This window comes from Oncorhynchus mykiss, chromosome 6 (genome assembly GCF_057628025.1).
Source record: "Oncorhynchus mykiss isolate SJ-2025 chromosome 6, ASM5762802v1, whole genome shotgun sequence".
Lineage (NCBI taxonomy): Eukaryota > Metazoa > Chordata > Actinopteri > Salmoniformes > Salmonidae > Oncorhynchus > Oncorhynchus mykiss.
In genome coordinates this window covers 80,310,001-80,323,227 of record NC_143027.1, presented here as the reverse complement: position 1 = coordinate 80,323,227, position 13,227 = coordinate 80,310,001, and the positions used below count along the sequence as shown (strand labels likewise).

At 43.0% G+C, this 13,227-nt stretch overlaps 1 protein-coding gene across 2 annotated transcripts in view; it reads right to left on the bottom strand.

The window, feature by feature from the left end:
* Window positions 1-794: 794 nt before the first annotated feature.
* LOC149983114 (myelin expression factor 2-like) overlaps window positions 795-13,227 on the bottom strand; it is a 14,201-nt gene continuing 1,768 nt past the window's right edge. The window contains exons 2-17 of one of the 2 annotated variants that reach the window (XM_090239020.1): window positions 13,049-13,227; window positions 12,183-12,235; window positions 11,212-11,219; window positions 8,616-8,709; window positions 8,108-8,305; window positions 7,616-7,769; window positions 6,948-6,997; window positions 6,537-6,597; window positions 6,232-6,333; window positions 5,395-5,439; window positions 5,228-5,287; window positions 2,453-2,557; window positions 2,026-2,085; window positions 1,678-1,826; window positions 1,351-1,402; window positions 795-1,192 (exon numbers count right to left, since the gene is read on the bottom strand). The exon at window positions 13,049-13,227 is cut by the window's right edge and continues 222 nt beyond it. In XM_090239020.1, coding sequence (XP_090095146.1) covers window positions 1,029-1,192; window positions 1,351-1,402; window positions 1,678-1,826; window positions 2,026-2,085; window positions 2,453-2,557; window positions 5,228-5,287; window positions 5,395-5,439; window positions 6,232-6,333; window positions 6,537-6,597; window positions 6,948-6,997; window positions 7,616-7,769; window positions 8,108-8,305; window positions 8,616-8,709; window positions 11,212-11,219; window positions 12,183-12,235; window positions 13,049-13,227 — 1,534 coding nt within the window. In that variant the 3' untranslated portion in view covers window positions 795-1,028. Of the gene's footprint in view, window positions 1,193-1,350; window positions 1,403-1,677; window positions 1,827-2,025; window positions 2,086-2,452; window positions 2,558-5,227; window positions 5,288-5,394; window positions 5,440-6,231; window positions 6,334-6,536; window positions 6,598-6,947; window positions 6,998-7,615; window positions 7,770-8,107; window positions 8,306-8,615; window positions 8,710-11,211; window positions 12,236-13,048 lie in introns of those variants that run through there. The other variant, XM_090239018.1, reaches the window with a different exon arrangement.

Below are 13,227 nucleotides of genomic sequence, written 5' to 3'. Positions count from 1 at the left end.
TACTGATATAAGGACACATGACTTCCCAGCAACTTTATATAAGAGTTGTGCCTGTTCACAAGTGTTTCTGCCCTCTCAATGGCTAGAATGTTCCCACCTGAGCTTGCCTCCTCCCAACTGCATTCCATTTTTAAAGACATATTTCATTGTTAAAGCAGTCACTAGTCTGGTCAATATAATGGATAACCTGTCATTACTCAATGCTGGTGAACGAGGAAGGTGAATGAGGGAGGGAAGGGGCTATTGTCCAGGCAGAACAGATAAGCGTTTACAAGCAGCCTGTGTTGCTCAACAGTAAGGAGTGAGGACACGCTCGTAAAGAGAAGAAACCCAAAAGTTTCCACTGGTCTTGACTGTCAGGACAGAGACGGCACCTGAAACGGTTTAAGATGAAGGCAAAGTATCCATTCAGTTGTCCACTTGTGATGAACACCATTTCAGTTGGTGCCCAGTTCCAGCTAGCAGAGCTGGTTTAAGACTCCCAGTGTATACTAACCAAAGATCCTATTACATTACAATACAATACTATGATACGAGCAAACTAAACATTTATGGACACTAGTTTCACACATTTTGTCAACGTGAGTCATATCAGTGAACTTCACTACATGATTCTCCTACAGCATTGTGATCTGGTTCCCTCCGGTGTAGAAAAGGTCTTTAGTTGGTGATATTTGGGCTCCAGAGGACATTTTATTTATGGGGTTTTACCTCGAATTAACCTTTGTATTCAATTAAACACACCCACACAGGCCTTCTATGAACTAGCCAGTAGCCTTTGATCCCACAGTAACATTTACAACAAAGTTGAAAAATTAAAATGTTTATTCATTCAAATAAACGTATGACCCACAAAAAGAAAAGGGCTTACCAGAAAAAAAACTAGGGAAGATTAAAAGAAAAACAGACCTCATACACATCCAATAGTCATGGAAACGCGGATACGTGGAAAATGTGTTTTTAAAACAAAACAAAAGCAGTTGGAGATGGAACGCGCAGTTGTCGTAACCGTGTGTATGTGTGTGACTCTAGGCGTTGCGGTCGATGCGGACGTCAACCTCGCGACCGCTGATCTTGGTTCCGTTCATCATCCTGCAGGCCTGGTTAGCGCTCTCTGGGGAGTCAAACCTGACCGTACCACAGCCCTTAGACTTTCCTCCCTCCATCTTAATCTCTGCAAACATCACCTGGCCTGGAGAGGGAGTAAGAAAGGGGGATGAGAGAGAAGAAAGAGCAGTAGACAGTGTTTAAGCACTGACACTGCTAAAGCCATTTCATTACTGCAGATCAAAGCTACATTCAATCCATCTGCAGGTTACTGAGTACAGTAGACTGATTGAAGAGGCTTACCACAGACACTGAACTTCTCCTTCAGTTTCTGCCAGGTCAGGTCATAGGACAGCTACAACACAACACAGGACATTAGAACACAGGGGCATACAATTCTAACTACTTTAGGGGGCATTTTCACAGAGCTAGATGACGCCTACTCTGTCTACAAGTGCTTCCAATTCACGCTACTTAATTTGTGTCCTTGATGTAAATACCCAGCAGTACATATAGTGGATTTGATCAGCCTTATTAAACATGTGTTAGGTGCTTTAATGTGCTTAAAAAGGGGTGTATGCACATCACGTCATAATGCACATTTATACAGTATTTATTTAGAAAACATACATTTCTGACAAAGATCTGACATCCTCCCTTGGCTCTGTCAGACATGGCTCCTCCTCCGTAGCCCCCGAACCCTCGGCTCATGGCCATGCCCCCCCCCATACGGTCATAGCCAGAGCCCATCCGCTCCATGGACCGGCTGCCCAAGCCACCTTGTAGAGGACACAGGGAATATGAGTGAGCACCGCAGATCAGAATCCCTACCGTAATGGTATTCAGGGGTTGTGCAGGCTTTAGTTCCAGCCCAGCACTCCCACACATCAAATCAAGGTCAAGCACAGTGAAACATTGGCAGTATGAAATGGGTGTGCTAACAGACAGTGAGAGATGTTAATGTAATGTTCGGTGTACCTAATCCTCCCCCAATGGGCCCCATGCCAAAACTGCTCATGTCTCCTCCGTAACCTCCTCCTGATGAAGAGAACGCACGGCATCACACACACACACGTTAGCACAACCTATCAGCACATCACAACACAAACAAGTTACAGCACACAAACATCTGTCAGTAACATGTTGGAGCCACAGGGCTGAATGCTAACTTGACCAGTGTGGTGTTATCCATACAGGAGTTGTGATTCAGCTCTTGGTACAGTCTACCTGCAGGTTCCAGTTCCAAGCTGCTACATGCCCAGTATAATGCCCACCACAGACCATGCTGTTAGTGGATGGATATATGAGGACTATGGAATGGATTATACCTATGATGACAGACAGTGACAGGTGTGTGTGAGAGAAAGAGTGAGAGAGAAAGTGAGGGAGGGTGTAAACTACTCACCCATTCCTCCAAAGGAGTCTCCGAAGCCTCTGCTCATGGACATGTCACTGCGACCAAAGTCTCTGTCCATCCCTCCACCCATCCCCCCTGAGCGGTAGGACATGTCTGGAGAGGGGGAAGTGAAGGAGAGAGAGAGGACGATGGCACAGTCAGAAATATACTCAGTGGAAAGTTCACATTAAACTTCAGGAGCATTTAAACAGTTTGAGACAATTATTTTGTCCTTAGTGGTGATGGGTGGGGGGGTCCTATAGTTACATAGCAATATTATTTTGGATGATATTATATTGATAATGAGCAATATGTTTTGTAACATCAAATCCCAGTATCGAATCACAATGCATACAGTGGGGCAAAAAAGTATTGTCAGACACCAATTGTGCAAGTTCTCCCACTTAAAAAGATGAGGCCTGTAATTTTCATCATAGGTACACTTCAACTATGACAGACAAAATTAGAAAAAAAATCCAGAAAATCACATTGTAGGATTTTTTATGAATTTATTTGCAAATTATGGTGTAAAATAAGTATTTGGTCAAAAACAAAAGTTTCTCAATACTTTGTTATATACCCTTTGTCGGCAATGACAGAGGTCAAACGTTTTCTGTAAGAAAACAACGTTTTCACACACTGTTGCTGGTATTTTGGCCCATTCCTCCATGCAGATCTCCTCTAGAGCAGTGATGTTTTGGGGCTGTTGCTGGGCAACACGGACTTTCAACTCCCTCCAAAGATTTTCTATGGGGTTGAGATCTGGAGACTGGCTAGGCCACTCCAGGACCTTGAAATGCTTCTTACGAAGCCACTCCTTCGTTGCCCGGGCAGTGTTGCCCAGCCACATTTCATCTTCAATGCCCTTGCTGATGGAAGGAGGTTTTCACTCAAAATCTCACGATACATGGCCCCATTCATTCTTTCCTTTAAACGGATCAGTCGTCCTGGTCCCTTTGCAGAAAACAGCCCCAAAGCATGTTTCCACCCCCATGCTTCACAGTAGGTATGGTGTTCTTTGGATGCAACTCAGCATTCTTTGTCCTCCAAACACAACGAGTTGTGTTTCATCTGACCATATGACATTCTCCCAATCTTCTTCTGGATCATCCAAATGCTCTTTAGCAAACTTCAGACGGGCCTGAACATGTACTGGCTTAAGCAGGGGGACACGTCTGGCACTGCAGGATTTGAGTCCCTGGCAGCGTAGTGTTACTGATGGTAGGCTTTGTTACTTTGGTCCCAGCTCTCTGCAGGTCATTCACTAGGTCCCCCCCATGTGGTTCTGGGATTTTTGCTCACCGTTCTTGTGATCATTTTGACCCCACGGGGTGAAATCTTGCGTGGAGCCCCAGATCGAGGGAGATTATCAGTGGTCTTGTATGTCTTCCATTTCCTAATAATTGCTCCCACAGTTGATTTATTCAAACCAAGCTGCTTAACTACTGCAGATTCAGTCTTCCCAGCCTGGTGCAGGTTGGTGAAATATATTGGAACACAGCTTAGCCTTTTGTTAATCACACTGTCATCTCAGATTTTCAAAATATGCTTTACAGCCAACGCTAGACAAGCATGTGTAAGTTTATCATAGCCTAGCATAGCATTATGCCTTGCTAGCAGCAGGCAACCTTGTCACGGAAATCAGAAAAGCAATCAAATTAAATAGTTTACCTTTGATGAACTTCGGATGTTTTCACTCACGAGACTCCCAGGTAGACAGCGAAAGTTCATTTTTTCCCAAAATATTATTTTTGTAGGCGAAATAGCTCCGTTTGTTCTTCACGTTTGGCTGAGAAATTGCCAAGAAATTACGGTCACCACAACGCCGAAAAATATTCCAAATTAGCTCCATAATATCGACAGAAACATGGCAAACGTTGTTTAGAATCGACCCTCAAGGTGTTTTTCTAATATCTATTCGATAATATATCCTTCGGGACAATTCGTTTTTCACTAGGACCGATTGGAATAATGGCTACCTCTGTATTTTACGCGAGAATCTCTCTCGGCGCCACCATGTGACCACTTACGCAATGTGGCCGCCTATGGCTATTCTTCAACAGAAATCATAAAACTACGTCACAATGCTGTAGACACCTTGGGGAATACGTAGAAAGCGTAAGCTCGTTGATGGTACATTCACAGCTGAATAGTGAGTCATTGGAACGCAGTGCTTTCAAAACCTGGGGCACTTCCGGATTGGATTTTTCCCAGGATTTCGCTTGCAACATCAGTTCTGTTATACTCACAGACAATATCTTTACAGTTTTGGAAACGTTAGAGTGTTTTCTATCCAAAGCTGTCAATTATATGCATATTCTAGCATCTTTTCCTGACAAAATATCCCGTTTAAAACAGGAAAAAATGTTCCCCAAAAATGAAAATACTGCCCCCTAACACCAAGAGGTTACAGGTGGAGGACTTCTTCTTAAAGAAGAAGTTACAGGTCTGTGAGAGCCAGAAATCTTGCTTGTTTGTAGGTGACCAAATACTTATTTTCTACCATAATTTGCAAATAAATTCATTAAAAATCCTACAATGTGATTTTCTGGATTTTTTCTCATTTTGTCTGTCATAGTTGAAGTGTACCTATGATGAAAATTACAGGCCTCATCTTTTTACGTGGGAGAACTTGCACAATTGGTGGCTGACTAAATACTTTTTTGCCCCACTGTATATAGAATTGTGATATCTACATAAGATAGTATTGGCACCTAAGTATCGGTATAATATCGCATCGTAAGGTCCCTGGCAATTCCCAGCCCGAGATGTGTGTCCCCTTACCTCCCATCCGTCCCATGTCTCTGGCTCCGAATCCCCCCATGCTGTCCATGCCACCGAACCCTCCAGGAAACACACAGTATTATATTAATGGATAGTCACAACAACCCATGTGTTGTCCAGTCATGTAACAAAGTGAATCAGTAGAGATCTATTATCTAGGACCTTACCTCCTAGTCTGCTCATCCCTCCATACCCAGGTCCTCCCTCCATCCCTGACAGACAGAATCACACACTTCACATCTCACATGGATTTGTTTTGTACTAAAGCTTATTCTACATGACCTCTAGACAACTTTCCACCCATTTCAGTGGTCGGGGGTGCGGGCGTCACTGGTCGAAAGGGGGGCGTCAGTGGTCAAAAGGGGGGCGTCAGTGGTCAAAAGGGGGGCGTCAGTGGTCAAAAGGGGGGCGTCAGTGGTCAAAAGGGGGGCGTCAGTGGTCAAAAGGGGGGCGTCAGTGGTCAAAAGGGGGGCGTCAGTGGTCAAAAGGGGGGCGTCAGTGGTCAAAAGGGGGGCGTCAGTGGTCAAAAGGGGGGCGTCAGTGGTCAAAAGGGGGGCGTCAGTGGTCAAAAGGGGGGCGTCAGTGGTCAAAAGGGGGGCGTCAGTGGTCAAAAGGGGGGCGTCAGTGGTCAAAAGGGGGGCGTCAGTGGTCAAAAGGGGGGCGTCAGTGGTCAAAAGGGGGGCGTCAGTGGTCAAAAGGGGGGCGTCAGTGGTCAAAAGGGGGGCGTCAGTGGTCAAAAGGGGGGCGTCAGTGGTCAAAAGGGGGGCGTCAGTGGTCAAAAGGGGGGCGTCAGTGGTCAAAAGGGGGGCGTCAGTATGTGATGTAAGTGCTTGGAGAAGGTACAGGAACAACAGACAGAGGGTTTAAAACATACAGCTACTCTTCACAACCGATAATTATCGTATGTATGAACCGACTGGCAGACCTGCAGTCTGTGTGTGTGGTTTAAATATTAACAGTGTGTTTGCTGGAGTACTATGGCGAGGTTAGGGGTCAGTACTGACCTGCAGGGCCCATGTTGCCCATTCCTCCTCCACCACTCAGCCGGTTGGCATTGATAGGTTGTCCTCCTGGTCCCAGGCCCATCCCAATCCCTCCCAGACCCCCTACACACAGAGGACACAGAGAGTTGGAGTTTGTTTGACCACACAAACATAACCCTTATGTAATGCCTTGGTTCACTGGAGAACAGAACACTGAGCCAACTAGCTGACAACACGACCCATTTCTGATAGAGATAATGCTGAAGTCATTCTAACATGTAGGTGTTTTCTAGAGATAGTCAGAAAGGGACAGGATGTGTACTTACGTGGTAACTGAGGAGCTTTCTCCACCGGGTGGAAATCATCAGCTGGCATAGACTTGTCGTCCTGAAACACACAGAAACAACATATCAAGGGGTGGTTCTCACACAACATATTACCACACCAACATGTAACAGCCTCTATTTTATTTAACTAGGCAAGTCAGGTAAGAACTCATTCTTATTTTCAATGACGGCCTACTGGGGAACAGTGGGTTAACTGCCTTGTTCAGGGGCAGAATGACAGATTTTTACCGTGTCAGTTTGGGGATTCGATCTTGCAACCTTTCGGTTACAAGTCCAACGCTCAAACCACTAGGCTACCTGCCACCCCAATGACCTCTATGACCTTCCACACACATTAACTGTGTACAGTGTTTAGAAATCAGAAACATGCAAATAACAAAGCACACGTACCATCTTAACATGCATCTGTCTGTCAAACAGCATTTGGCCGTTGAACATGGCTAGAGAACAGAGTTAAGAATGCCAACAATAAAAATAAAATTGTCACATGCTTCCTAAACTAACAGTGAAACATAGTATAGAATATATAAAGATACAGATGTAATCTGCAGCCTGTTGGAAGGTGGGTGTGTTCTGTGGTAGTATATAATATATAAAGATACAGATGTAATCTGCAGCCTGTTGGAAGGTGGGTGTGTTCTGTGGTAGTATATAATATATAAAGATACAGATGTAATCTGCAGCCTGTTGGAAGGTGGGTGTGTTCTGTGGTAGTATATAATATATAAAGATACAGATGTAATCTGCAGCCTGTTGGAAGGTGGGTGTGTTCTGTGGTAGTATATAATATATAAAGATACAGATGTAATCTGCAGCCTGTTGGAAGGTGGGTGTGTTCTGTGGTAGTATATAATATATAAAGATACAGATGTAATCTGCAGCCTGTTGGAAGGTGGGTGTGTTCTGTGGTAGTATATAATATATAAAGATACAGATGTAATCTGCAGCCTGTTGGAAGGTGGGTGTGTTTTGTGGTAGTATATAATATATAAAGATACAGATAGAATCTGCAGCCTGTTGGAAGGTGGGTGTGTTCTGTGGTAGTATATAAAGGATACAGATAGCCTGTACAGCCTCCAGGGCCTGTTCGAAGGTAACAGTCCCCATCCCTCTGCTCTTCCCATCCTTATCCTCCTTCACGTCAGCCCTCTTCACTGTTCCTGCCATACCAAACACCTCCTTCAGCTTCTTCCAGCCCACCTTAAAGTCCAGCTGGGAGGAGACCGCAGAGGGGAAGGACCGGGTTAGCATAGAAACAACTTACCACACAACACATCTAAACAGACAGGAGAAGACCGAGTTAGCAATAGCATAGAGAACAGTGAAACTAACATGGTCAACATGGAACTTCAAGTTCTAGGAAGACATAGTTGAACTTGAGATTTAGAGTGCACCGCTCAAGTTGTCTTCAATTGGTAAACCGGAATATTGGTAGGTTAACTTGGTACTTCAATACAGCAGATATAAATCTAGTGAGGGGAGATGGTCAGAGACAAAGGCACAGAGAAGTGAGACAGACATCAGAGAGTAGTGTGTATGCTTGTCCTCACGTTGGCTACGAACACAGTAGTCCCTAGGCGTCCGACCCGTAGAGAGCTGATGACTTCATGGGGGACGTTGGGGTTGTTAGCGATGGAAGGGGGTACACCTACACCACCCGGTCCCCCCTCCTGCCCCCTGCCTCCCCCTCCAGGGTACATCCCCCCTGTACGCTGCAGCACACGCCGAGCACGCTCACCATCAGGATCCTGAAAGAGGGAAACAGATAACCCCTAAACTTTGACCTATTACTTCAACTCTGAGCTTTAGCCGTCCACATCAGGGTTCTGGAGCAGGGAAACAAGGGGTTAAACACCTATGGCCCCATCCTTTGACCTCTGACCTATAATACAACTCTAAACTTTGACGTTAACTAGGCCTAGTTCTCAGTGATTACAGTTACAAACCATGTTAATGTAACCACATTTCCAGCAGGCTGGATTAAAGTGCAGATTTAGCACACCACTAAATTTAATCTCTCATCACCGTGTGGTGCCTAGAGTGAGAACAGGTCCTTACCGCCATGATATTGAGGGGTCTTCCATTCAGATCATATTTGTTCATGACTTCTATGGCCTTCTTCACAAACTCCTCATCTTTGAACTCCACAACACTGCAGGACAGACAGTCAGTGGATGAAGACATGCATAACAATGCCTCATGAAATTAAGGTGTGTCTGAAATAGACCCGATTCCCCATGTTATAGTACACTACTTTTGACCAGAACCCTATTAGCCGCCCCATGTGACTCTGGTCAAAAGTAGTGTACTGAATGGAGAATATAGGGCCCTACACGAGGACGGTACCACAGAATCGAGACAATAAAATTCAAAAATGTATTGAACTTTTTTAACATTCATTTTACCTTTATTTAACTAGGCAAGTCAGTTAAGAACAAATTCTTATTTTCAATGACAGCCTAGGAACAGTGGGTTAACAGCCTGTTCAGGGGCAGAACGACAGATTTGTACCTTGTCAGCTCAGGGGTTTGAACTTGCAACCTTCCGGTTACTAGTCCAATGCTCTAACGACTAGGCTAAAAGTATTAATTTGCCCAAGTTTATCATAAGACATTAACAGAATGCGTCAATGATTCTTATTTCCTGCAACTTTCTGAAGAGGCAACAAGAATTCCCCACACCTGTGCGTGCAGCTCCCCCTTTATGTAGCCGTTTGCGACAATGCTAATAAACTCTTCTGGTAGATGGAAAGGCTCACCCAAAAACCTTCTACACTAAATGTTCACTACTATAATGATTTGCATAAATCCAGTGGGTATCTGTTTGGCAAACACTTCCATCACATACACTACAAAAACAAAGCAAAATAAAAGCCAATTGCTAGGCGCGGTGTATACCAAAATAATTGACATTGAAGTGTTTTCCCCAGGCCTCAAAATTGGCCTCCTGAGGTGGTTTAAGCATTGAGCAAAAACCTGAATAAACTGAAACTTGGACAAACAAAAACGGAGAAAACGGAATTTGGGGAGAAGCAAAACGGAGTGACGCAATATAATTCCTACAGATTGTATAGGGCCCTAGGAATAGGGTGTCATTTGAGAAGCACCCCGTGTCCGCCTGGTCTCAGACTAGACTTAACATATAAGTAAATCCAGGACACTGAAATGAGTATGACTTGACACTTTTTACATGAAACAGAAGTTTACTTAAGGCAAAAAACTAAATGGTGGTTGGTTGGGGTGGATATATAACGTCTAGCAACCCAAAGGTTGCATGTTCGAATCTCAAGGACAACTTTAGCAACTACTTACTACTTTTTAGCTACTTAGCATGTTAGCTAAACCTAACCCGTTAACTTCTCTAGGATAGGGGGCAGCATTCGGAATTTTGGATGAAAAGCGTGCCCAAATTAAACTGCCTGCCACTCACACTCAGAAGCTAAGATACGCATATTATTATAGATTTGGATAGAAAACACAGAAGTTTCTAAAACTGTTAGAATCATGTATGTGACTATAACAGAACTTATTTGGCAAGCGGAACCCCGAGGACAAATCATTCAGATTTCTTTTGTTTTTGAGGTCACTCTTTTCAATGGGTTTTCATTGGGAATCCAGATTTCTAAGGGACCTTCTTGCAGTTCCTATCGCTTCCACCGGATGTCAGTCTATAGATATTGGTTGAGGTATTCCTTTGAGAAATGAAGTAGTAACACTGTTCAGAATGAGGGAAGTGTACTCTTTGTTAGAGGCGCGTGACCTGAAAGCTAGCTACACTTTGTTTTCCTCCGGTATTGAACACAGATCATCCCGTCTTCAATTTTATACGTTAAAAAATACCTAAAGTTGTATTACAAAAGTAGTTTGAAATGTTTGGACAAAGCTTACAGGTAACTTTTGTAGTCATATTGAGCGAGTTGGAACCGGATCAAACGTGCCAAATAAATGGACATTTTGGATATATATCGACGGAATTAATAGAACAAAAGGACCATTTGTGATGTTTATGGGACATATTGGAGTGCCAACAGAAGAAGCTCGTCAAAGGTAAGGCATGAATTATATCATTATTTCTGTGTTTTGTGTCGCACCTGGATGGTTGAAAAATGCTTGTCTGTCTTTGTTTACTGGGGTGCTATCCTCAGATAATAGCATCGTTTGCTTTCGCCGTAAAGTATTTTTGAAATCTGACACGTTGGCTAGATTCACAACAAGTGTAGCTTTAACTTGGTATATTGAATGTGTGATTTCATGGAAGTTTCATTTTTATAGTAATTTATTTGAATTTGGCACTGCATTTTCACTGGATTTTGGCCAGGTGGGAGGCTAGCGTCCTACATATCCCAGAGAGGTTAACCTAACCCTTAACCTAGCTAATGTTAGCCACCTAGCTAGCATTGGCCACAAATTGGAATTAGTAACATATACACATTGCAAATTTGTAACATATTGTACAAATTGCAATACGTAACATAATATAAACTGCAATTCATAACATATGAAAATTGTAACTAACATTTCATATGAAATGAACACATACCATACGAAATGTAAAACATCATATTAAAGGGAGTGTGTCAGATTCACGTACAGGATCATACGAAATGTACTGAGACCATGTTGCAAAGTTAGACAGGTAAAGTTTGGTTCCTTACCCACATCCCTGTACAGATAACACCAGGGGTTCCAGAGACACAGATCCATAACAGAGGGAATGAACAAAGACAGTGATTAGACTGACAACAGTTAACATCATTATTACACATTTGACATCATGCTATCAGTGGATTACATAATCCATCTTGAATGGCCAGCTAACAGGCCTTGATGTGGGGGTGTGTTTTGCTTGTATCCAAGGTAAAAAGTTAAGTGAATTTTAAAGACATTGACTTGGTTTGCTATAGACTTGTTTTTTTTGTTCCCAGTAGAGACATGGTACCCTTACCGTCTTCAGTGGAATAAAAAGAACTCAGGATATACTTACAAATATGTCCGTTCTGTGTCTACGTTTGTTTAGGAGTATATACTAAACAGTCCGTTTCTCAAACTACATATTACATTAAATGGCTGAATTGAATACATTCACAACCTTGTTTGCAAATTCCTGGCTGCATCATAATATTACAGATGAATAAACGATGGTGAGATTTTACTGTGAGCCGCTGGAGAAAGAAGAAAGTTACTTTATACAAAATCTACAATATTTTAGAAATAATTAGTTTGTTCATGAAGAGATAATTGTGCCATTGATCCAAATAAAAAGGTAACAATTTGAAGACCGAAAAGTAAAATGTCAATCAATAAGACATCAAAATCCATTTGAGAAATGGTCAACTGCCAAACTTTGACACCAATTGAGAAGACTACAACAACTTAAAAACAAAGGTGTACTAAGTTTCAGATGAATTCAAGTTAGTGTTCCAGAATCAACAAGAAGACATCCTCCATCACTCTACAGCCAACTAGGCTATAACAGGCTCTAGCTAACAGCCACCAACATATCATCCCATAGACATACATGGATAACCCCTTGGATCAGTGCCTTACAGAACACTTGGTAAATAAAGATATACTGCAGTGGAGGGCATTTAAAACCTCGTGCAGTGAGTTGGTCCACATCACTTACCCTTGACTTTCCTTCAGCATCCTTAAAGAGCTCCACGTATGTAACCTCACCAACTTCATGAGACATACAAAGGAAAAATACCAAGAGAACAAAAGGCATTTAAAATCACCAGTCGACTGTTGAACCACCACTCTCGCTCCAGGGCAGGCCGTTGCCTTGGTTATGCCGTTACGATGCTTCCCCATGATTGGTCAACAGTGAGCCCAGACCAATAGTCACCACACAACCCCTTCCAATGCCTTCCTGGGCTCGACTGAGACAGACACACAGTCAGTCAACTACTGTCAACCTGGGAATTCAGATCACACTTCAGTATAGAAGAACAGTTTGGTCAACACGGTTCCTGTCAACATAGCAAGAAGTCACTACAGTTTAAAAGGTGTCCTTTTCACCTTGAAAAAAGTCTTTGTGAAGAGCTAAAGACCCAATAGTTCAGTGCACAGAAAGACAATGGTTTCATTCATACAAAACAATCATTTGTCACCTTAACACAGGTTCAACGGAATCAAGTAGTCAATACTACTAATTGTCTGAGGTTACATTTTGGAGCTGTAAGTCAATATCATAAAACCAATAGTAGCTAACTACATAACAACTTTAACAAGCACAGACATTTCAATTCAATCCAAGCTAAATTGGTGTCCACCAAGGAGTAAAAAATGAAAAATCCAGAAATGTCTATTCTACTGACTTAATAATATCTGCAATACAATAACATGTTGCCTCAAAAGAAGGAACTACGAGAAGATATGGCTAGGTCTATGTTCTGGTCACAAAGAGGACTGAGAAAGCTCCTGTTGAGCTGGAAAGAATAGGGCTCATCTCTATAGGGAGAAGAAGCATGGCCCTGTGTGTGGATGGATTACCTTTCTCTCTCATCAGATCTTTAATAGCCTGCCACTTCGTGTCATAGGGGATATTGCTAATGAACACACGGTTCCTGTGACCCCCTCCTCCGCCCTTCTTGTCTCCAGTGACCTGCTTCTCTTTGTAGGGGTGGAAGCGGTTCCCTTTGCGGCCTCCTCCGGACATCTTTTCTTTGAGC